Source organism: Tauraco erythrolophus, chromosome 4 (genome assembly GCF_009769465.1).
Source record: "Tauraco erythrolophus isolate bTauEry1 chromosome 4, bTauEry1.pri, whole genome shotgun sequence".
Taxonomy (NCBI): Eukaryota; Metazoa; Chordata; class Aves; order Musophagiformes; family Musophagidae; genus Tauraco; species Tauraco erythrolophus.
In genome coordinates, this window is record NC_141468.1 from 85,568,346 (window position 1) to 85,593,947 (window position 25,602).

General features: G+C 42.6%; 2 protein-coding genes across 3 annotated transcripts in view; one reads left to right on the forward strand and one right to left on the reverse strand.

The window, feature by feature from the left end:
* DCP1B (decapping mRNA 1B) overlaps window positions 1–201 on the reverse strand; it is a 47,721-nt gene extending 47,520 nt beyond the window's left edge. The window contains exon 1 of the mRNA XM_086610634.1: window positions 49–201. Within this exon, the coding sequence (XP_086466760.1) occupies window positions 49–201 (153 nt within the window). The remainder of the gene's footprint in view (window positions 1–48) is intronic.
* CACNA1C (calcium voltage-gated channel subunit alpha1 C) overlaps window positions 1–25,602 on the forward strand; it is a 493,329-nt gene that overhangs the window by 14,363 nt on the left and 453,364 nt on the right. The gene's annotated exons all lie outside the window — the stretch shown is intronic.

Sequence of the window (25,602 nt, forward strand, 5' to 3'; positions counted from 1 at the left end):
GGGGCCTTGCCTGGCCGCGGTCCCGCCCCTCGCGGCGGTCCCACGCACCCACTGGCCGGCGCGGTGCCCGAAGGTGTAGAGCGCCACCTGGCTGGCCACGTCCACGATGCCGCTGATGTAGGGGTCGTGCTGCCGCAGCGCCGCCAGGCTGATGTCCAGCCCCTTGCCCGGCGGGGCGGCCCCGGCCACCGCCGCCGCCATTTTGCCTCCTACAACAACACAGCCTTCCTAGTAGGCGCGACTAATCCAACGCCGAGAGGGAGGGCGGCGGTCTCCACCCCCGCCCGCCCAGGCGGAGCGAGAGAGGGCGGGAGAGGCGCGGGCCAGCCGCCGCAATCGAGCGCCGAGCGTCAGGATTGTTGCCGTTGGCGACGGGGCGAGCTGCGGGGCGGCCTGGCGGGGCCCGCCCCTGTTCCAGGGGAACGGGGGCCTCCTCCGGCAGCTTCAGGGAGGCTTTGCTTTCCAGAGTGGCAGCCGCGTGCCCAAGGAGCAGCGCGGTTCCCGCGTCTGCGAGCCTGAGAGAACCGGCCAAACTCGGCGTGAGCCCTCGCCGAGCCGAGCAGGGAGTCCTGTCCCCGCCGTGAGCCCAAGCGGGAGGAGGCGTGGTGTGTCCCGCCGTGTGCAGAGCCTCAGGAAAGCGGGAAGCCACGTGCCAAGATGGAGCCGAAGCCTTGCGTATGCCCGGGAGGATTCGGGCGCACCACTGTGCCTGCGGAGGGAACGTTGCACAGTTAGCATGTCTGCCTGTGAGCACGTGTGTCTGTGAGGACATGTGCGCATCCTGCGGGCTCACACGTGTGCGCCAGTGCGCAGCACATGCAGCACTCGAAGAGAAGTGGGTTCAGGTCGGTGAATGTGCACAGTGCATTTCCTAGCAGACACTCCTAGACCTCTGCATAGCACTTACCTTTTCCTAAGGGAAAAAGAACATGAATGTGAGCTAAGCCATCACACAACCCTCGTGCACAGATATATACACACATATATTGGAACAGGCTGCCCAGGGAGGTGGTGGAGTCCCCATCTCTGGAGGTGTTTAAAAACCGTGTGGATTTGGTGTTGAGCAACATGGTTTAGGGACCCTGACAGTGCAGGGTGAATGGTTGGACTCGATGATCTTGAAGGTTTCTTCCAACCAGACAGTTCTATGATATGACAAGCAGCTGCAACATAAACAAGCATCCTGTGATATGGAGATATACAAACAGCGAAAGAACAGATGGACAAAGTCGTGAATTTAGTTGCTGTATTTTCACACATATTTATGATTAATCTATTGATGTGAACAGTTTACAGCAAATACATGACCTTTATGTGGCATGCAGATATACTCAGTACGTACTTACATTTAAAAGATTTGCTTAACTGTCCAACCTGAACCCCCTGCGAGAGCAAATTCTTTTTACTTCATCACCTCAGACCGACATAGGAATTTTGAAAGGAGTGCTCACCTTTTTTATATGGAAGCAGAAGGGCAATGCATTTCCTTCCAGAGAATGGGATACCCTGGAAGAACTAAAGGCAAAGGTAATGGATACTATATTGTTGGTTTTCAATATCTCCAACACAGAATTTTTAAAAGGGCAGTAGCTGGGGATGAAGACTGCCATTTTGTTTTCTTCTCTCCTTTGCACTCTGGGCTGGATGGATTCTGTGTTAGAATGAACAGTAACATCTGCTCTGAGGGCAAATGGGCAAGCCCAGATGAAAAAGCTTCCGTAGTGTGAAGTGGGGATAGGAGAGAACTGAGAGACGGCAAGCTGGGAATTCAGAGTATTAAATGTAGGGACAGCAAGTCTCTTCAATGGAGTGAGGAATGGGTGCGCTCTCAGAAAGGACAAAAAGAGAGGATGTTCTTTGGGACTCAGGAGAGAATATGTGGGTTTTGTTGTAGCCCAGAGAGCCACTAAAAGTTGTGTTACTAAGAATAAGGACCTATGGTTTGTTCTACACGCATACAGTGGGAGAGGAAACGTCTATATGCACCCTTTTGTTGTAATCCATCTTATTTCCTCTTGTTCTAAAGCCACCTTCTTTCAGCTGGGGCTGAAATGAAACACGGTGTTAGAGTTTAGAAGTTTTAAAGTGTTTTTTGGTATACTCGTGGTGTGAAAATGGCTCTAAGCAGTTCCATTGCAAAGCTCCAGCTAATTTCCAGATCCTGAGCAGCAAGGAAGGTATATGGGCTCCTGGTGGACAAGGGAAACTGCTGGCCTTGGTCTGGAAATAACCAGAGTAGACTGGCAAAAAAAAGAAAAAGCAGTAAGGAGGAAAGCTAAGTTATATTGCTCAGATAGTAAACAGATGCACAGGCATTTCTTTTCGCTGAGTAGATAGTGCTCAATTCCCAGTTTCAAGGCACACCTATCCACATCCCTCCTCATGTGCTGGACTTTCTCATTACCATCTCATCTCCAACTCTTTGGCAATTCTCCTGCTTACAAAAAGTCCCGACTTGTCACCAAGGCATGGAAGTGTCAAACTCTTTAAGAGTCCTACTCCTGGATTTTCCCTTTCCAGATGCCTTTGCTTTCTCCAACAATTTACAAAAAAGGTGCTCTGCTTTTTTGCCTTTTTTTTTTTTTTTTTTTGGGTAGTGATGAGGAGAGGGAATTGCAAATTCCTGTAAGGAAGAACGTGTCACAGAAACTGTATTTCAAAAGCTATTCATTTGAGTTGAAAATAGTCACTCCTAACTGTTATCGGGTAGGAGAAATCAGTATACAGAGTTTAGAAGAGATATTGCAGCCCTGTTCCACCTGAAAAAAATGTTTGAAGCAGAAATAAGGTCTCTTCCAACTTCTACAGCCTGCCTTATTTCTGTTGTTGGCCTTTTTTTCAGGCCAGGCAGTAACCAACACTTGGAGCCTTGCGCGTCGTTACGTTACAGAGGCAGACTGACCATATCAAGTGCGTCTCCTGTGCCCTCCTCTTGACGGAGGAGGATGTAGAGTGTCCTGTTTCCTTGAGCCCCATGGAAGAAAACCCAGCTGTGAGGTTAAATATCTTGAAGTAGGCCTGTCAGAAATGTTGCCTGTCTGCTTTTGGTGCCCTGTTTGTGGAACTGCCTACCTCCTGGACTACTGCACCCCTTTATAACATAGCTGGGCGGACTGTTTCCTAGCCCTGTTGTGAGACAGTGAACCTGTCAAGCTTCTGATCAGGCTTTTTTAGATTTTCTGTTGCACTATGAGGTGGCTTCTGTTGGCTCCAGCTGTTTTGCTGTGTAAGTGGGATGTAATTGCTCTTTCCATTTAGGCTGAAGTAAAGGTACTTAATAAAGCCATTAGTTCTGCCCTGCCTTATGGGATCACTTGATAGTAGACTAAAAATTTTCCAATTTTCTTCTTGTTCAGAAGAGAAACACTGTGAATTCTCACTGCATCTGAAAAGCTAAGGATGTTTTAGCAAAAATGGCACAGTTTAAAAATGTTGATTCTTTAAACTGCAGTTACTTGCTTACAGTCAGTAATCCAGTAGTCCGTAATAACTATCAAATCGAGTTGGAACGATTTTGCTGTAATTTGTTTATGAAACAAAGTAATTTTCTAGCTTTCAAAATGTCATAATTTCATGAAGTATATAATTAGAATGTCACATTTTTTTGTCTGCCACCCACCTGGATACTATTCTGTTACGAAAACTGCACACCTATGCTTTTGACACAGTATGAAAGGGATTTTGTGTAGGTAATATCCAGACTGATTTCAGTCAAAATCCACCCAGCATGACGTTCTGAAGGTCTCCATTGATAATCAACGTTAAGATGGTTAGGCCAAGCCTTTTCAGAAGGAAAGTTCAAACAGATATTAAACCTTTGCTTCACCTTCAAGAATCTGTGGCACTGGTAGAGACTAAGCTGTGATTGCTACAGCAAATTATTGGCACTGAGGATGTGATTTTATGTGAATATATTTGGTGGCACTGCTGGGCATACGCAACCCCTGTCCCAGGTCCCAGCCCTTCAGTCCTGCCATTCTGGCACCTTGGTAACGTACTGGCACAGTGTGAACTGGTCAGACTAGGGGAATGAACTGATTGAAAAACAAGTGTTCATGCTGCTGCTGAGATCACTGTCTCAACTGACTGCTTTTCTACCTCTTCACGTTCAGTCCTTTCTCTGAGCAGCAGTTTTTTTAATAAACAGCAGGAATCACTTGAGAAAATGTAGTGTTGGGCACCTCATTCGCTTCACTTCCTCATCTCCAGCCCCTTTGGAGATATTTTTTGTTGTTATTGCACAGTTGTTGCCTTTTCCTTTTTATTCCTTCCCCAAGGCTGCCATAATTTTCTTCTCACAGTGTCTGGTGGCACCACTGCTGCTCCTGCCAGCAGAAAGGGTGCTGAGGCACTAGTAATAAGCACCTCTTACCCCATCCAGGGCCACTTGAATACCTTTGTGTGGTGCTTTCGAGCATGCTGGTGTCCTGAGGAACAGTGGGTTGCTCTTGCAGAGCCAGGATGATCCCACAAGGCTTGGTCACCCATGCTCCACGCATTTCTGGGGATGTGCTCACAGGTCCGCAGTATGGTACCTCTCACCACTTGGGAACCAGTGCCCCTGAGGTTTATGCTGGATGCTGGATGCATCCCTCCCCAGACACTGTTAAAATGTACCGTCTTTTCAGCCCAGATTTCATAGAATCACAGAATGGTTTAGGTTGGAAGGGACCTCAAAGATCATCCAGTTCCAACCCCCCTGCCATGGGCAGGGACACCCTCTCCTACACCAGGTTGCTCAAAGCCTCATCCAACCTGGCCTTGAACACTTCCAGGGTTGGGGCAGCCACAGCTTCTCTGGGCAACCTGTGCCAGTGCCTCACCACTCTCTGAGTGAAGAATTTCTTCCTTATACCTAATAGAAATCTCCCCTCTTTCAGTTTAAAGCCATTACCCCTTGTCCTGTCACTACATGCCCTTGTAAAAAGTCCCTCTCCAGCTTTCCGGTAGCCTCTCCAGGTACTGGAAGGTGCTAGAAGGTCTCCCCCGAGCCTTCTCTTCTCCAGGCTCAGCAGCCTCAACTCTCTCAGCCTGTCTCCAGAGCAGAGGTGCTCCAGCCCTCGGATCATCTTCGTGGCCCTCCTCTGGACTCGCTCCAACAGCTCCATGTCCTTCTTGTGTTGGGGACTCCAGAGCTAAACGCAGTATTCCAGGTGGGGTCTCATGAGAGCAGAGCAGAGGGGCAGAATCCCCTCCCTCGACCTGCTGGCCACGCTGCTTTGGATGCAGCCCAGGACACGGTTGGCTTTCTGGGCTGCCAGTGCACGTTGCTGGCTCATGTTGAGCTTCTCATCCACCAGCACTCCCAAATCCTTCTCCTCAGGGCTGCTCTTAATCCATTCTCCACCCAGCCCGTACTTGTGCTTGGGATTGCCCTGACCCACGTGCAGGACCTTGCACTTGGCCTTGTTGAACTTCATGAGGTTCTCACAGGCCCATCTCTCCAGCCTGTCAAGGTCCCTCTGGCTGGCATCCCTTTCCTCCAGCGTGTCCACAACACCACACAGTTGGTGTTGTCAGCAAACGTGCTGAGGATGCACTCGATCCCACTGTCCATGTCGCTGACAAAGATGTTAAACAGCACTGGTCCCAGTACTGATTTGTTACAGGCTCTCAGGAGCTCGCTTTAGGGTGCTTTCCTCATGCTCAGAAGTTGAAATGGTCGGTTGTACAGTTGGACCACTTCTTAACTCCAGTCCTAATGTTTAAAGCAATTTTAGTCTTTTTGTTAGTAATTTATTACTTGCTAAAGGTTCCTTAACAAGTAGAGGGTCAGACTGTCTTGTTTCATCTGGTGTAGCTATGAAAAAAATATCTCTGTGCTGGAACTCAATCTGGTTGCATTCGTTCCAGTCCGAACCAGCTCTCCCTCCTACCCCCAAATACACCCCAGTGCAATAAGTTATTAGCATGAACGTGTGTGTTTGGGTTTTTACCAAAAGACCGTTTCTTCCTTTGACTTACATCTTGCAAAGTGATTTTGGTAGTAAGGAACTCTGCACTTTTTCCTTTGCTGTACATTTATTTGCAAGATACTGAGCTTTACCTTTTTTATAGGCCCAGCTTCTGCCAGTGGCCTAGCTGGAGGAGAACTGGAGGGAAGTTCCCTGCTGTCGTTAGTTGAACTACACATTTTTCTTTCTAACTTCCTATGCAGGTATTCTTCTTCTGGAGTGAAGAATTCTTTTTAATTTAGCTTTAATCACTTTTCAGAGGGCATAATCTGAACTGAAAAAAGAATTAATACCAGGAAAAGACTTTCAGGAGGAGGAAGGGAGAGGCTGTAGCAATATAAATGCATTGAATTATAGTGTTATACAGAAAAAAAAAATCTTTCTTGTGTACATTTAATCAGTAAAAATTCTGATTTTTAACAGTGTTAGAATCTCAATGTTTTACCTAAGTATATGATTTCAGTGTCTGACCTTTCAGCAGAGCAGAAATGAGAAAACGTTAAACCTAAAGAATATTTTTGTCCGTGGAACATTTGTTTCCAGTTATTCTAGTTGATACAATGACAGGTATTACCTTTATCCATAAACTTTGCCTGACTCCTATAACTATACAATTGTGAGTACGATTCTGTCAGATCTCTTAATGAAATTCCAGGTTACATCCTCCAGCCTCTCCCTAATGCTGGTGATGTTCTAAAAAGACGTTGTTGATTTTCCTGCTGTAACAATGAAAAAATGTTGTCGAAACTTGTTGGCTTTTTTCATCTTCTTTGTTTACTTACTGTAACAAAAATCACTGACTTCCTTCAGTAACATTTCTCGTGAGGTTTAACTTTACAAATTCCTCTACTTTCACCTTCGTACTACTTTAAGACAGTTAAAAAAATTGACCCTGGATTTTAATGAGAGAAGGCAGCCATTTTGAGCTAGTATTGGAATTCTTCAGTCATTTTGTTACCACAACTATGTGTGCTCATAGTCAATAAAATACTGTTGATAGCCATTGCCTTATTGCTGTCTCAATGAAGTGCCATAAATTGTTTTGACCCATCAGCTTCACTCTTTACGCAGTTGACTGGCTAGACAAACCACCAGAATACTGGTGAGGATGGGGCATTCCCGTTATTTCCCGTAGGTTAATAAGATTTAATAGGAATTATATCGTACCTAAGATAATACCTTTCCAACCACATCTTCCTGGTAATGACCATTTAATTTGGCAGAATCAAATGCCTGCAGCTCTAAAAGAGCTCTTTTCCAACTAGTTCCAGAGAAGATGGCCTCATTTAATTAATTCCTAATCTGAAAAGTTCCTTTAGGTAATTCCATGAAGTCAGGACCTCATTTTTACACCTCACCTGGCATAGGAGCTCTTGCCATGTTAAGGAAATGGAAGGCTAATGGAAACGCAAGGCTGAGTGTGGTCAGGGGTGCTTAGGGAGCTGTGCCTGCGGTGCCAAAGTACCTTTTTATGAAAATGAGCTCTGTACAGTCAAATCAGCTTTTTTTTTTTTTTTTTTTTTTTGTGTGTGTTAATTGATGAAGTAAGGAGAAGCTCTGGCTGTTATACCTGTAGCTGTTAGAGTGTTGCTTTATGAACAGAATTTGCATTATTGCCTTCTCAGCTGACAGAAGTATCTTGTGGGGTTTTGTTAGGGTTTTGTTTGGTTTTAGTGAAGAATCTTGGGGTTTATTAAAGACTGATAAGGGATTTCATAGCTTTAGACATACCATAAGTGAATGAAGTTGTAACAATACTGAATTCTAGAGAGCTACGACAGATAAATGATGATAGAAGGAAGGATCTTTAAAGTTAAAATAACCAAGCAAGTAAAGTGGAGTTCCTGCTTCAAATACTCCTCCAATCTTTTTGTATTTTTCATAGCTACTGATGAAAATTGCTGTGGGGAAACTCTCATAACACTAATGGATAGTTCATATCTGCTCCTGCAGGTGGGAAGAGCTGGTGAAGGTTCTCACAAATGTATTTTCTGTAGGTAAAGTTAGGCTTAAAAGCTGTTGTACGTGTGTTTTAATGTGGGATCACCTGAGATAATACCATGGTCTTTCTGTTTTGGTGTAACATTTTGGGTGATCATTTTTATTTGTTATTGGCTTTATTTGGCTAGCAAATATCGATGAGATATTTGTTTTGAAGTAAACTTCCTTTCAAAGTGGAAATGGACTTTTTTCTTTCATTGTGCTGCAATAAGGATCCACAATTACCTCTATGCTTTAAATGCAATTACTTCCTTCTTCCTGAAACTTCAGAATGCTTCATTTTGATTTTATTTCTTTATTTTGATTATTGTTTGTGTTGCTTTACGGTTTGTGGGCGTGGGAGGAAAGGTCTGGGTAGAAAAGGAGCTGAGATTTGTGTAACTGCACCAGAAGATAAACCCTGATAACATTTGGAGTGTTGCCCTTGGAAACGATGAACGCAGTCTACCCCTGGTTTTTAGGAGGGATGGATTTGGGCAAAGGCACTTTCCAGCAGGCAGCCGATAGAAGGTTTAAGGACTTTGAATGAGATTTTGAAGTGGAAACTAAAGGAATTAGCACCACAAACCTCCAGTGGGTATCTGAGCCTGGGTTTATCACACTTGTGTGAATTTGTTTCCCCTGGTGAGTTCTGCGAGCTGTGAAGGCGTTTGGCAGCCCCTCTCCTACAAGCTGATTTTGTCATTTTCTGGTGATGCTGTGCTTCTGTCAGATTAAATTTATGGGCATATTACATTGCTTGGCAGAAACATGAACTACCTGGATTTTTCAAAGGAAAACTTCCATAGCGGTAGCAGGCCAAGGTTTCTTTCTTTCTTCCTCTTATTTTTCCTGCTGGTTTGCCCAAATCCGTTAATTTTATTATCATCTTAAATTAATCTTATAAATATTATCTTCAGCTGAACTTGCTTTGTGATCCACAGTGGAATTGCTGTGTCATTTAAGCAGTGGTAAACAACCTAACAAGACCATGTAAAACTAAAACAGGTTCAGGACATTCTTGTTAGGTGCTCCTCTTATTTACTCTTGACTTACTACTCGACTTTATTAAAGATTCTTTCTCAAACAGTCTCACTTGACTTCTGAGGGAGTCCAGTTATTAACAGATCAGATAATACAATGTATTTTGTGGTGCTCTCAGAATCAGAGAGTGGTGGTCTTTGGAAGGGACCTCTGGAGGTCGTGTTGTCCAACTCCCTCAAGCAGGACCACCTGAGCAGAGCACATTGCCCAGGGTCTCCAATACTCCAAAGAGGGAGATACTGCAGCCTCCCTGGGCAGCCTGTGCCAGTGCCTGGTCACCCTCACAGTGGAAAAAAAAAAAAAAAGTGTTTCCTGATGTTCAGTGGGAACCTCCTGTGTTTCAGTTTGTGTTTCAGTGGCTTTTGCCCCTTGTCCTGCCACTGCACACCACTGAAAAGACCCTAGCTCTGCTTTCCTTGCACCCTCCCTTCATGTGTTTGTATATATTGATAAGATCCTCCTGGGCCTTCTCTTCTGCAGGCTGTGCAGTCTCAGCTCTCTCAACCTTTCCTCATGGGAGAGATGCTTCAGACCCTTAATCATCCTTGTGGCCCTCTGCTGGACTCTTTCCCATATTTGAGCAGCGGAGGGAGCTGGGACCGTTTAGTCTGGAGAAGAGGAGGCTCAGGGGGGAACTTATTGCTCTCTACAATTACCTGAAAGGAAGTTATCCTGAAAGCAACTGGATGTCTGTGTAGACTGCTGTTGGAAATGTGGTTTGGCTTATAGACGGAGAAAAAGGCGTAGGGTACTATTTTTAACATTCTGTCTTGAATATCGCTGTTTGCAAAAATTATATAAACCAAGCTGTTTTATTGAAGCTTTTGGTAGTGTATGTATGTGTGTTTGTGTACAAAAAACCCACAGGCTCAAGGGGAGAGGAGCTCATTTTACTTGTCACTAAAAATTTCAAGCACAAAAATGATGTAAAGCTTTTCTGGAGTTTGATTTCTTCAGTATTTGGTTATCTGCATGAGCTCCATCGATGATGACTCCATTTTCATTCAGTATAAGTGGCTTGGCTTATGGGTTTTTCCTTCCAAATGGCAAATCCATCTTGCTATGGTAGGAGAGAATTATAACCATGCTAAGTTTGTAGTTTCATTGATTCTCAGGTGTCCTGTAGTACTCAGGAATATGATCTTTGTTATGGGAATGAGAACGCTGAACTTAAGCTCCTACAGCAACAGAAAAAAATGATCCCAAATTTGCCTTTTCCATAGGAGTGACTCTGAACAGATCATTATTTAAAGCAAAAGTGGTAGCAACAGGAATGGAGATTCCACAGAGTTTCTGGGCAACCTGTTCCAGTGTTTTACCACCTTCATAACGAAAATTATTTTCCTTACGTCAGACTGGAATTTCCTCCGGTGTGATTTGTCCTCTGCCTCTCATCCTTTCACCATGTACCTCTGACGGGAGGCTGGCAACAACTCTTTACCCTCCCCTTGAATACCTGAAAACAGCAGCAAAGTCCATCTTGGTCGTCTCTTCTTCAGGCTTGACAAGCTCCGTTCTCTCAGCCTGTCCTCATGTGCTTCAGTCTCCTAATTTTCTTAGAGGCTCTGGACTTCTACCGGTATGTCAATGCCTTGTACTGGGTAGCCCACAGCTAGACAGGGTACTCCAGTTGTGATCTTGCAGAATGACTTCCCTGTGACCTGCTGGCAACATTCTTGCTAATTAGACCCAGGAGGTGGTTGGCCTTCTTCACAGCCAGGACACGCTACTTGCTCACGTTCAGCTTACAGTCTACCAGGACACCTAGTCCTTTTCTGCAAAGCTGCTTCCCAGCCTCTACTGGTGCATGAGATTGTTCCATCCCAGCTGCAGGATTTTGCACTTGCCATTGTTGAACTTCATGTGGTTCCTGTCAGTCCGTTTCTCCAGCCTGCTGAAGTCCCTCTGGGCAGCAGCTCTGCCTTCCAGCGTATTGACTTCTCCCCCAGTTTGGTATCACACGCAAGCTAGCTGAGAGTGCTCAGCTCTGATAATTGTCACTGTTAATAAAGGTGATACATAGTCTTGGCCCCAATTTCAATACCTGAGGGACATAAGCCACTAGTAGTTGGCCACCAGTAGGACTTTACACTGCTGATCACGACCCTTTGAACATGCCAGTCCAGGGAAATTTTCGTCCTTATTTATCCAGTCCATATCACTACAATTTGGCTACAAAATGTTATGGGAGACTCTCAAAGGCCTTGCTAAAGACAAAGTAAGTGACACACGTTACTCTCCCCTTGTCCACAGAGCCAGTCATCTTCCCATAGAAGGTAGGCAGGTTGGGTTGGTCTGGCGTGGTTTGCCTTTGGTAAATCCAGTCTGGCTATTCCTTTGTCTTTCATGTGCTTTAATAGAGCTTCTGGGATGACTTACTCCATACTCTTCCTAGGAATTGAAGTTAAGTTGACTGCCCTACAGTTCTCTGAGTCCTTCTTCTTGGATATGGATGTGAAGTTTGTCTTTCCAGTCATCAGAAACCTCCCCTGATAGTCATGGCCTTTCAAAAATGAGAGAGTGACTTTGCAGTGACATTGGTCACCTCTCCCCACACCTTCAGGTACAGCTCATATCATTCCAAGGATCTGTGAGTGTCCAACTGGCTCCACTCTCACAAGCTGCCACCGGGCTCAGAGACCTGGAAGGCCTAAAGACAAACCTTACTAGAAAGAAAAAACCCAAACAAAAATATAAGGCAAACCAGACAGAGTACCTGAGCCTTATCCATGTCCTTTGTCACTAGTTTCCCTGCCAGACTGAGCTGTGGGTCCACGGCCTTCTCAGCCTTCCCTTTGCTGCTTACAGAAGCCCTTCTTCTTGCCTTTCATATCTCTCACTATTTCCATCTCCCTCTGAGCTTTGGCTTTCCTGACTCCATCCATGTCTGTGTAGTCCTCCTGGGTACCCTGTAGCTGCTTACACCCTCTACATCCTTCTTTTTCACATGTGAGCTCAGATGGGAGTTCCCAGTCCATCCACGCTAGCTTTCTGCCACGCTTGCTTAACTACTGCCAGTCAGAACGGGCTGTTCCTGGCACTGAAGAGGTGGTCCGTGAGGACCAACCGCCTGTCCTGGGCCACTTCGCCTTGCAGGGCAGTCTTCCCTTGGGTCCCGCACAGCACATTCCTAAACAAGCTGAAGTACATCCCAAATTCAAGAGTTGTGATTCCAATGTTTCCCTTGCTCACTTCTTTCAGAATGTTGAACTGCAGAATATCGTGTTTGCTGCAGCCTGGGCTGCCCTTGACCTTCACGTTGCCCAGCTCCTTGTCGTTTTTCGTGAGTAACAGGTTGAATGCTTCTCCTCGTCACCTTGTTGATAATGTGCATCAAGAAATTGTCATCAACATTTTAACGTGATTATTCATGAGAAGGATCTGATTTCATGAAATGTCTAGTTCAAAATTACAGACCAAAGAAGTTTGAATAAAGTTTCCAGAACTACTGGGTAATTATCCAGACAGAACTGTTTAAAGCTCTCCCACTGCTTATATTAATAGGAGCCACAATATTCCCATGCTGACTATGAGGGGAAAAATCAATATCAGCAAATGTACATTCGTATTGATTTATCTTCCCTTTTGGTTTTCTAATTTAGTAAAGGCTACGAATGCCACATTACATAAAGGTTCTCAGGAGAGCAAAACGGCAAATAAGATCAGGTGTCGCTGTTTGTTCTGTGGAAATGAACTGACTTTCCTGGGCACAGTCAACTGTTGAGCTGCCCAGTGCAGGAAGGTCGCACGTGCCTGTGAGCCACGTGTCAGAGGGCGTTATTCCAGGGAAGCGGACTACAAGGAGCCATCAAGATGACTTTTTGGAATGCAGGCCCAGCATACTGTTGGGATACGCGTGTTAGAGAGGGCAAGTCCAAGGAACCAAATACTAAGGATTTTTTTTCCCACATAATATTCCAAGAAACATTGTACGTGTATTTGAATGTCCTACTACACACGTCTGTTCAGAGCAGTTTGGAACTGTCTACGTTTAGCCTGCACCCGGGGCTGAAGGCTAGCCAGCTCTTCTGTTCCATGATGGTTCCTCCCCACCTGAGGAAGGAAATCAGGAAAAGGAAGGAGGACACGTGGCTTGAGATAAGAACTACTTAATAACTGAAATAAAATGAAAAGGAAAATGATAGTGATAATAATATATACAGACATGTGATGTACAGTGCAATTGCTCACTACCCTGCGACCGATATCCAAGCCGTTCCCAGCTAGCCATCCCAGAAAAGAGAGACATTAGGCCTCAGGAGCAGAACGACAGACAAGACCCCCCAGGGACAGTGACCATTGAGGAAGAGAGATCATCCCCAACAAACTTTCCAGTTTATCGTGGGCACGACTTTGCGTGGTGTGGAATACCCGTTTGCCAATTCAGGTGCCAATTCAACCCTGGCCACGCTCCCCCCAGGTTCTTGGACAGCTGAGTTGTTAGCAAAAACAACCTGAAAAGTCCTTGATTACTATGGATCCCTGCATACCATGGCTACAAACTAAACCAAAACGTCTTATCAACTTTTTTCTCACTGGATCAGGTGCTGCAGCCTTCATAAAAATGCAGCTTACTTCAGAAATGTAGCTTCTCTGAACAGAAGATTGATTCTATGATTCAAGAACAGCTGATAATTTGCAGCTGAAAACTCACATTTTCAGGATGATTGTAAAAGTTGATTTCTGTCTCCCAAGCCCCAGATTCCTAATTTTTTCAACTTTTAATGGATTTTGCCACCAAGGCATTCTACTAGAGATGTAAATGCACGAACAGTCTTTGTCCCGCTATAGTTGATGGAAAATTAATTGTCATCATTCACTTGCATTGGACCGTCAACAAGCTCTTGCTTAGGAAGAAGGATTACATCTTGATTCAGAATACCAAACGATAAAAAGACCATCTCCAAATGGCCATGACCTCATCGTTTCAAAACAACTGTGTTCAGACTGTTCTTTCATAGAATGATAGAATCACAGAACGGTTAGGGTTGGAAGGGACCTCAAAGATCATCCAGTTCCAACCCCCCTGCCACGGGCAGGGACACCCTCCGCTACACCAGGTTGCTCAAAGCCCTGTCCAACCTGGCCTTGAACGCCTCCAGGGATGGGGCAGCCACAACTTCTCTGGGCAACCTGTTCCAGTGCCTCACCACCCTCAGAGGGAAGAATTTCTTCCTTATATCTAATCTAAATCTCCCCTCCTTCAGTTTTAATCCATTGCCCCTTGTCCTATCACTACAGGCCCTTGTAAAAAGCCCCTCTCCAGCTTTCCTGTAGGCCCCCTTTAAGTACTGGAAGGCTGCTAGAAGATCACCCCAGAGCCTTCTCTTCTTCAGGCTGAGCAGCCCCAACTCTCTCAGCCTGTCTCCATAGCAGAGGTGCTCCAGCCCTCGGATCACCTTCATGACCCTTTCCCAGTTGTCCATCAGCAAAGGCTGTGACTCCTGCCGGGAGCTACAGTAATACCAGTTTGATTGCGTAGAAAGATGTGCCTTTTTCCTAGGGGCAGGGATTTTACTGTAAACATCACCTCTTTTCTCAGTCCTTTGGTTCCAAAGGTAGAGAAGATAACTCGATATCTCAGAAGTAAGGTATTCCAGTGGTCCTGTCAGAAAGCAGTACTTGAACATAACTTAAATATTGTAAGACCCAACTCCATGGAAACAGAACTACAAGGTTACTCAGCCAGGCTTAATTCTTGTTTCTTTCACATAGTCTTTTGGACACAATTTTCTTGTTATACATCTTCTGAAACACACACTTTCCCAAATTTAAATATACAGAATGTTATTACTTCACAGTTTATGAAAACATCTGAAACATTTCGCTTCATAGTCCCCATTTTGCTGTTTGAAAAGCAAGAGTGACCGATCAGAAACGTAGGTGATCGTGCTCTTGTGTCGGCCCTGGAGAGAAAACAGGGACTACGCCTGCAGAAGATGTGGAAGCTACTCCCTCTGAGCAGAAGAGTGCTAGAGATCCAGGTGTGGAGTTCTAGCCTAGCTTCTGAGGTCAGTGACTCTTGGTGTCTGGAACATTTCTGGCCCTATAGCTTGTTCTTGTTCCATACTGAACATATGGAAGCCACAATTCTTTTAATTTGAGAAGATTCAAGTAATGCACGTGACAGAAGGCCTTGAAATCTGGGCAGTTTTGCTTGTCAGATTGCAGCTCCTAGCTCTGAAGCATTTATTACCCATTTTCATTGGGAATTTCTGGCATACGAATTTTTGAATATTGTAAGCAAAAGCGCTCTTTATCCTTCTTTTAGAAATGACTGGTTTATTTTTTTTCCCAGAAACTTGCAGAATAAATTCAACCTGCAACCCGAGAAATTTAAATCCAAACAGCTAAAACTTTGCTATAAAAACTGAAAAGAATGTTGTGTAAAAGAGGGTTATTTTTCAATGAAAATCAAATTACAGGGTACCATTTAGTAACACCATAGTTCATGTGTACTAATATCCATTTTCAGTTCTTTCAGTACAAGATCTCAAATAACTTCACAAATATTATCTCAGTGAGATGCAGAAATACTATATTCTCCTTATTTTTAAGTAAAAAACAAGGGGGAAAAGGCTGCAATTGGTCAATATGAGTGAAAAGGCAAGATACGTTTGAAGTCACAGATGAAATAATTGACCAGGTCCTTCCTGCTAACCTTTGAAACTGCGGCTCTTCCTTCTGGAAGGATCTTTAGGAAAAACTTAGTAGTTCCATCTTTGTTTAGGGCGGCTGCGTTATTCACTGAAGCCAGTGTGACTCTTTGATTTCAGGAAGTTTTGAATTAGATCTCTTATTGTTGCTTGCACGGTCACAAAATCTTGCTTAGTGACAAGAATCTGTGTATTTCATTACCCCTCATGTTCCTTTGTAGGTAATGTCCTCCCTGGGTGCCTGGTCGGTGAATCAACAAGGATTTTAGATTTGTATTTCCGTTAATTTGGCCTAGTTAGTGCAAGCACTTGTCGACACAAAGTCTTACTTGGAAATAATTCTGGATAGCTCCTGGTAGAGAACTCTCTTGGTGCCCTTTCTTTTACGCCAGGGGAAATTTAGGTTAGATATCAGGAAGAATTTCTTTCCAGAGAGGGTTGTGAAGTATTGGAACAGGCTGCCCAGGGAGGTGGTGGAGTCCCCATCCCTGGAGGTGTTTAGAAACTGTGTGAATTTGGTGTTGAGCAACATGGTTTAGGGACCCTGACAGTGCAGGGTGAATGGTTGGACTCGATGATTTTGAGGGTCTCTTCCAACCAGACGATTCTATGATTCTATGATTCTTTAAATAAAGTCTGTTGACTGCAAATTAAATGGACACTATCAAGCAAAAATTGGTATGAGGAAAACTTTAGCCATAGGCCTGCATCTTTTAGAAATCATTTTAAAAAGTCAACGCTGATGCTGTTTGTTTGTCTTTTGCTTTTCATTCTTATTATAATGATCGATGTTGTTCTCCATTTGTGATCGCTTCCACATTTTATTTCTCATGCACCAACGGGTAGTTCTTCATCTCACATAGCTTGGTGAAGTTATTAACCTCTTTACAACCAAGGATTTGCCCAAATTAATGAAATACTTCTGAAAATACCTAACACATCATCTGTCTGGACAGTTTTCTGCTGGTGATAATGATATTTCCAGTATTTGGGAACTAGTTTGCCAGTAGAAATACTGTCAGTATTGCACGTAAATGATGCAGTTTCCCTCATTCAGATGTCAGTGAATTATTAGCATCTGCAGAGACGTTGTTTTTCCCAAATCATCCTCAGGCTTCTTCAGAGGTTTTTGGGATGTATGTTACTTTCCTGAAAATTTTGTTTCTGATCATTAGTTTTCTAATCCAAGGAAGGGAGCCCTGCTTGCATGTACCTTTCCCCCTGTCACTGTTTATCCAAATGGCTGGGTGACATTAGCAAAATATATGGGACAGAGAAGTCAAAATTCTGTCTCAGAGAGTGCGATGAAGGGATGGAGGGATGGGAAAAATGATACAAAGAAATTGCAATGCACACTGCATCCTGTCATGAGGAAATATGCCTGAAGGGTGAAAGTTTTTGCAGCCTTCTGTTCTCCTAGCTCTTTCATTACTTTCAAAAAATCCATAAAACTTTTACTGCAGACCAAATCTTTTCCGCCTGAGGTTAGCAGGAAGACTGCATGTCCTCATGTGAAACTTAGGCTGAGCCATAGAAAGCCACGTGCACGCTGTGCCCAGCTTTCATTCTTGCAACTGTCTCCCTCTTTCCCTGGGAAATGTGGAGACCAGAGTCGTTGGGGAGAGGAACACAGAGCATAGAGGAGAGAGAAAGGTCAGTTTGATTCATGGTGTGACAAGAGACAAAAAATCTTGGGGGTTATACCCGGGCAAAGATAAGACTAGAAGTTAGCAAGGAGATGTCAAGTGTTTCTTTGGATTTCTGCAAGTTTCAGTAATAAATCCCCCTGCACTGACAAATCTCCTCCTCCCACCCCCAGCTGGGAGCTCAGTTTTAGCTTCCACAGTGCCTCACAGATGGAGGGGAAAGACAGGAAGATGTCAGCACAAACATCCTTACTAACTGTGTGTGGTGGCTGGGAAGCAAAGGGTGGAGGACATGACAGTTTGGTCAAGTCGATATGGCTTGAAACCAATAGGAAGGAAGAAATTGTCTTTCTCTCTTTATGGAATTTAAATGTGATCTGAAGCCAGAAAGCTAAGTAGGGACAAGAATGAAAAACTACGAAGAAAGTGTGCAGGAGATGCTGTGCATTATGATACCTTAAATAGTGCCAAGTACTGAAGAAACAAAAAAATATGTTGCATGTTCTTTTTTGCTCTATTTTTTTTTTTTTTTTTTGAGGGAGAGAGGGAGGGACAGCTGGTACATCTTTTTTATTCAAATACAGTGTATTTTAAGATATACTCCGGCTTATCCTTTGGAACTTGAACAGTTTTCATGTGTTTAGTAAGCTACTGAATAAAAGAAAGTATCTGTAATAACGAAGGTCTTGAGGCTTTGGGCAACCTGGTGTAGTGGAGGGTGTCCCTGCCCATGGCAGGGGGGTTGGAACGGGATGATCTTTGAGGTCCCTTCCAACCCAAACCATTCCATGATTCTATGATTGTAGTTTTTCAGGTCCAGTTCTGCCAGATGTGCAGACCAAAACAGGCCAAATGCAGTCTTTGACTTTTGTCTGCAAAGAGCTGAACTTGGCTCTGGCACAGCTCTAGTTGTTAAAAGCTACAAACCAACTTTTTTTCCTTTCTTTTAACCCTGTACGAAGGAGAGGGCTGAGAGTGTTGCAAAATAATTGAGTCAGAGCCTGTGGCAATGAAAAGATGATGAGTTTCTTGTGTTGATGTGTGTGCTGATGTGAACCAACCTGTGATGTCTGTTTCGTGTTCCTAGGGATGCACTATTTTTATGTGGGACTTGCAAAAGCAGACACAGTTCACTGATGTTTATTAGTGACCTTGTCTTGTCCTCTGAATTATGGACAGTCTGCTTTGAACACGAGGAAATGCTACTAGCAGTCCTTATGTGGATGCTCGGGGGTTTTGTAGTTGTTTAACCTCTCCAAGGCCCTGCTGCAGTTCTAGATGTAAAAAAAGAGAAACTGAATTATGGGTGTTTAAAGCTGAAATATTTATAGAAGCAGTTTTTTATTTAAAAATAGCGTTTGTGCCTGAGAAGATCAGATGTACCACTTCAGTGTGAAAAACAAAACCTGATTTTAGTTGATATTATTAATAGAAAATGCATTAAATTTGATAATGTAATTTAGCTGAAAATATTTTCTTCCAGTCTAGGTTTTGGATTGTTTTTGTGTTACTAGATGTCATAAAATAAAAAAAAAACAAAAAACAAAAAACAAACCTCCATTTTTTATAGTTAGAGGTTACAAAGACAGATAGTTGAACTACTGTTTATTAAAGAAGAGACTATACCAAGTATCAGAATATGCACCATAGAAATTAGATCTTTTGAATAAAAACAGAGGGTAGTGATATTAGAAAAATAATTTTGCTTACTATGGGAAGATGGATTTCCCATCTGTCACCAACAAAGTGCTATCAATTAAGATGAAAATGTGTTCTGGAAATAGACTAAAATTAAAACTCGTATTATTTAGGATCGAAAGTTTCCTTAATTGCCTGTGAGGGAAGCTTATGGGGACTTTCAAAATCTATGCTTATTAAAAATGAAAAGCAACAATATATGGAATCCTGAAGTCGTTATTGATTTGAAGTCGCTGTTTAGGTTGATTAACATTTTACCTGGACAAATGTCCAGTTCTGCAGGACGTAGCCCAATTGGTTTTAAGGTGGTGGCAATTGTGCTCCAGTATCAAAAGCGTGTCTAAACTTGGGTCATTTGGAAATGCTTCCTGATTTGAGAAATTGTATATTGATGGGATTCCACGAGTAAAAAAGTGTTTCTCTTTTAAGGCTCGGGCGAAAAATGTACCATACTCTGGTGTTTTTCAGCTCGGTGAGAGACACTCTTCCACGTTCTTTGTGAAGTGCTGCATTGCAATAAGGAGGAAAGTAAACTGCTGTTGTGACTTTTGAAATTTGACTTTTTGACTTTTCAAATACTATCTTAGCACACTTGGGGGGAAGAGAGGTGCCCTCGGAGCAATGATCCAGAACTCCAAATCAAAAGTGTAAATCTGAATGGGTCTGGAAATGAGGTTTTGCTCCGCTTTCTTCAGTATTTGAAAATATTCCTTGTACTGTGGAAACTCTCTCAAGTAAAAAGTTGAAGAAAAGTTTGCCTAAAACTTTAGATACCAGCTATAGAAACCAAAGCCTGTCTGAACAAAGAAAAACTCCTTCTTCATGTTTCCTCAGAATGACAGATCTCCTTGGCTTGCACCCTTCTCCCCAAAAACATCAAGAAGCAGCACTCTAGCTTAGTCAAGAGAAGGCAGCACGCAACCAGAAATATTAACTGTATCACCTCGCACCATCTGGCTCCACCAGCTTGGACAGGGTTGGCCTGTATTCGTTAGTCATGGCTGACGGAAACAACAAATTAATCGGAAGTACAATTGTGATTTACCTTTTACTCCTTACTCTGGATTCCTCATGGTTTACCGTTCATTTTGCGTTTGGAAGACCTAATACTTCTAACTGTATTGCTTGTTCTATTAAGGAGAGAGTATTTATTGTATAATAGAGCACTGGGTACATAAAAAAAATATGGAAAGTGGGTGAAAGCTGGTGTAGAACGGAATTTTTCTTTTAAAAAACATTCAAAATTTTTTGTTTAACTGTAGAGCTGAAGGAATATACTCTTCTGTGAGGGTCCATTTAACGTTTACTCTCAGAGGTGTTTATGGACAGAGAGAGGAATGTTAGCGTGTAATAACAGTGCTAGGCAGCCACCTTCTCATCTTCTTATTTTCTGACACATAATTGACCAGATACATTTGTTTGTTTGTTTGTTTGTTTGTTTGTTTGTTTTGATCCTACCTCCATAAGTGTGGTTTTGCTACAACCAGAGTTTCCAAGATCCCTGTAATTTACTCTGGTTGAATCAGAGCATAAAGAACAAGATCTTATTTGCTGTCTTCATAGATGCTTTAAAGATTAATTAGCCCATCCTTTGCAATGCTTTAAAGAGTTAAAAATGCTTTGCAAGCATTATAATTTGATTCTTCACTCTAGACTAGTCCAGTTTTTAATTGCTCTGCTTGCCATATTACCGGGAATTGAACTCTTGCAAAATGAGCAAAAACCAGTCATAATTATTAATCGAATGAGACTTCAAGTAGAATTCAGGGTGACAGCAGATGTAGTAAAGCTCGTAAGCAGATTGCATTCTTCTCCTGGAATAAGTACCAAGCCAGCAAAACTATGTTTTGGGTTTCACTGTGCTGCCCAATATGCTACCTGTGTGTAACTGTAACATACATCTGATAGCTCGACCATCTGTGGTCATTAGAGATCTCACTGAAGCTTTTGGTAAAGTTTAGAGGACTAATTTCCTATCTTACAATTATATTCTGACCAAGTTCTTACAACAGCTAAATAATTTCACATGGCAGTTTTCAATTCCAGTCTCACAGTACAGTGTGGTATTAATTCAAAATGAAGCTTTAACTCAAATGTCAGTCCTGTCTTTGTGACTAGTAAAATTATTTTTAAACAATTTTTGTGTGCTCTGACATTTTTTGGATGCAAGGCACTCTGAATATGGTCAGTGACTGTATTTAATGCTGCTGCAGACTATGGGAGCTTCTTCTCAAGGACTGAGAAACTTGGAACACGGGGAGTCACAAGTATGTTCTTGACTAGTGCCAGAACATCAGCCCAAGCTGATTGCTCCTTTGTGTCACTCTTAGGGCGAGAGTGTGATTCATCACTTCTATTTTGCTGAACACTCAAGTGCAGATGCATCTTTATGGGTTAGATTCTACTTCCACTGAAGACTAAATGGCATCCTGGTCTCGTTTGTAATAATGTAAGTTGGGAGTAATTTGGTAAAACTGATGGACCTACATCAGTATAATTCTGGTACGAGATCTTGTCAGATTTAACAGCTTCACTGGAAATAGGTTTGGGCTTAGTAAATACATGTTCTTAGTTCCCCTGAAAAGCACGGAGATTTCCCATGCACTGGGGACCGTGGCTGGATTCTGGTCGTTATTCACCAGTAGAATATTTGTAAAATTAATTCACTGAACATGTTTAAGCCATGTGCTCCTCCTGTGTGAAAGTTCAGGCGTGATGTAGCTTTCCATGAATGAAGAGGCTTGATCATTTTGACAATAACACCATCTGCCATTATTTCAGAGCACCCTTGTTCCTCTGTCTTTGGAACTCTCTCGATGACTACATTGTTTTGATATGCTAGGCCAGTGAAGCTGCAAAAAATCTAGTTTAAAAATAGCAGTATGATTTTTAAATGATTTTTAAAAACAGTAGGAGCACACAAGAAAAAATTGTTTATATATGGTTATAAATCTATTTCTGTAGTTCTATTTCTGGTAGACTAAAGTTATTTGATACACTAGGGCAGCGCAAAAAGGAAAATTTACATAAGTACAGACATGGAGTCATTTCAGGCTGTGGTCAGGATGGTCTTACTGGCATGTCTTGGGGTCACTGGGCCAAGCAGGATTTGTTTTGTTGGGATTGTTTTTTTTTTTTTTCTTTTTTTTTTTTCCCCCTCTGCAGCATTCTTCTTCTATCAAGCTGTTTTATTTTAAGAACAGAATTTCTTTTCTGGTTTCTTCCTTCTTCAATTAATCGATGTCTTTCACTTCTAGACATCAGTCAGGCTGAAAACCAGCAGTACAGTAACGTACAGCTAAATGCAGATATTCAAAATACGAAGTCTGCCAGTCCATCCCCTGGGCACCAGTCTGCCTATTCGTGTTAGAACAAGAGTCACATGTCTTATTAAGTCAGGTACTCTCTGTGCACCTCGTGTGCTGTGGATTTGCTCTACTGTTTACTGGGTGTGCTCCACTGTTGTGCTTGTGCTGGGAAGAATTCTTTCCTCAGGCTACAGCGAAAACCAGCAGCCCCCGTTGTGCATGGGAGCACATAGACACTACAGACCTGAATGGAAGAGAAATGCCATTAGAGGGATGTCATAGTCCCATGTTCTTTAAATACTCATTTTCTACGTTCTCAAACTCTGCCAGCCTGGAACTCTCAGACCACACTATTCCTTTGGGACCAGCAGGCAGCACTGATCGATAGAAAGCTCAGAATGTCGATACCTCCATTTTCCTGTCTTCCTCCAAAGTTCAAGCTGTGTTTCTTCAGGAGATGGCAGCAGATGATACAGTAATTGTAAAAGTCAGAGACTCTTGTACGAGACTGAAGAGGGAAAAAAAAAAAATCATTATTTCTGTCCAACAGTTACTCAGTTAAATAACAGAATGATCAAGCCTTTTGCATTATGATGATGCAGATGGAACTGAGTAAGATTTTGAACCTTTTGTGTTGCTCTGACGCAAGAGAAGTACCCACCAGACTGAAGGAAGGTGGTGAAGTGCAGTTGAAAGTGAATGAATAGTTTTGGTTCACCTGGTTTTATTTCATAATTGCACTGTATCAACAGACATGTCGTACTGATGACAGTAAAAGAAACACTAGCGAAGTCTCGTAAACATTTTGGCGTTTTTATCCCTTTCAGTCTTAGAAACAGAACAGCTTATGTTGGAAGGCACCTCAGGAGGTCATCTCCTCCAACCTCCTGCTTGAAGCAGGGACCAGGTTGCTTAGGGTTTTGTCCAGTTGACTTTGAAAACCTCCAGGAGATGCCCTTCTGAGAAACTTGGTCCAGTGCCTGCCAGCTCTCAGGGCGAAAAAAGTTTTCTGTAAGTCAAGTTGGACCATCCCGTGTTTTAGTTTATGACCATTGTCACTTGTATCTGTTGTGAAGAGCCTGGCTCTGCCTTGCTCTGGAAGTCTGGAAGAAGAAAATAAGGAACTGGACAGAGAGACTTCTTCAGGGATTTATTTGTTAAGGAGCTAGGTCTGAAATATTCATCTTGCTGAATATTTCTGAAGTCAGAAGACTCAAACTGCTTCATAGAAACACACAAGATATAAAGGGCATCTCCTGAAAAGGCAACTGGAGAACCAAGTGGGATGTGCGACCGCTTCTGTTCTCTTTACAGCTTGTTCAACATCGGTTCAGACATGTATTCTTTTTTTCCCATTCTTTTTTTTTTTTTTCCCCCCACAGGATTACTTATGATAAGCATTATTGTATTTTATAAGCTTATTGGTTTAATGTCCAAAATTCTGGACCAGGACCAAGCCCCAACTTCTTTACAAAAATATAAGATGTGACTCCTGTTTTTTCCAATTTAAGAAAACGATGCAGAAAGGTGAGGAGAACAGGACAGGAAGGTGGGATAAAGGCAAGGAATGAGGTGATGCAATTGCATATGCTCCCTGTATGTGTAATTGGCATGAACTTTCCATTCTCTTTTGATTTCTTTTTTTCTTATTAAAAAACTACCAGTTTTTCTTCCGATAGTGTAAAAAGGGTAGTTAAATAAAGACTGAAAAATTCTGAAAAAGGGTGAGTTATCAACAGCAGCTCAAGCAGCTTTAGCTGGTGGTGTAACCCGTTCTGAAACCTACCTCTTTTGTTACTCTGCAGAGTAGTGCAGTCTTGATCAGCTGGTGAGAAGGCCACAAGTTTTCCCCTCTGGAAAACTCTGTTACTGGTTTAAGTTCCAGCAAAAGGTGGTCTTTCCCTACTTCTCACTTACTCTCACCCTAAATCAAAGAGGATATTAAAACTGATCTGGAAAGCTTACTTCTTGTGATGCATTCCTTTAAATAAAACTGTTTAAGTTTGTGTTTTGATTTTTTTTTTCTTTTCCCTTTTTTTTTGTGTGTGTATGTTAGGAGCTTAGCTTGGTCATTCTTGTCTCATGGAGTTCTTGAGAGGCAACTCTTAGAAACTAGCATATACATTGATGGCATTATAAAATAACTGAACTCTCAACTATTTAGGTTAAGGAAATATAAATATTTCCTGCAGAACATGTGGAACTAGTGAGTAAAGATTTGAGAGTTGTTTGCTTCATTTTGCTTGTCTGCGTGTTTAAGCACAGATGGGAAGAAATAAAAGGGGGGACATAAATAAACTGTTCTGATTGCATGCTGGAGGGGTAGCTTAAATAACAGCATAACATTTTTCTCAGCTGCTGAAACTACAGATTTTTTGAGGAACTGCAAACATAACAAACATCTCTTAAAATATGTTGATTCAAAACCCACCTTACTGTATTGTCCTCCAAATCAAATAACGCTCTCAACTTTGCTGCCTGCCACTTCACCTGTTTCATTGCTTCTGTTCCACCAAGGTTCCACTGCAGCTAAGGAAGCTTTGGAGAGCACATATTCAGGACAGCACTCATTACACATTGCTACAGATATTTGGAATATTCTGCAGCAGTTTTGGAGTTTACAGTGACAGCCACACAACCATTTTTCAATTAAAGTCATCTGAATAATGGTTGTGTTAAGCCCAAATCCGTGCAATTTGAGACGATTTAATTTATGCAGGATGCCTTTCCAGTATCTCTCCAGCAAGATAAACTTTGGAACACTTTGTTTGATACTCCCAGAACTTCTGTAACACTTTATTAAAGTCCCACTAAAAGCTTTTGGATGTCCTAGGAGATGGTTAGTCAAGGTGGAACCATAATGAAACGTCCAGTTTTAAAGTTGGTGATTTAACCAGTTCAGTCAGGGTTTGGGTAGCATTCACTCGTGGTGCTTTGCTGATAACTTTTATAGAAGTAGAGAGAGACATTTTGAGCTGTTGGGTGAAACTATTTTTGTTTTAAAGGGTTGTTTGGAAAGAAGGGCTTTAGATCACTTGAATGCAAGGTTTAGGTGGTACTGAGATAACCCTGACCTGACTGTAGTCTTTAATCATCCAATTCTGGAAAGCAGGGTTGAAATCAGACATTGCTACGTGTCAAAGTTGTTTTCACTTAGCACCCATTTGATTTTTGGCCACAAAATCATTACTCAGCTAAACACAAAGCCAGAAGAACACCACCAAGATTGCGTTATAACCACATATATTACTAAGCAAATTTAATCCTTCGGTGTATAAAGACCCGTTGTGCAAAATCAGATGCTTGAGGTTGGATG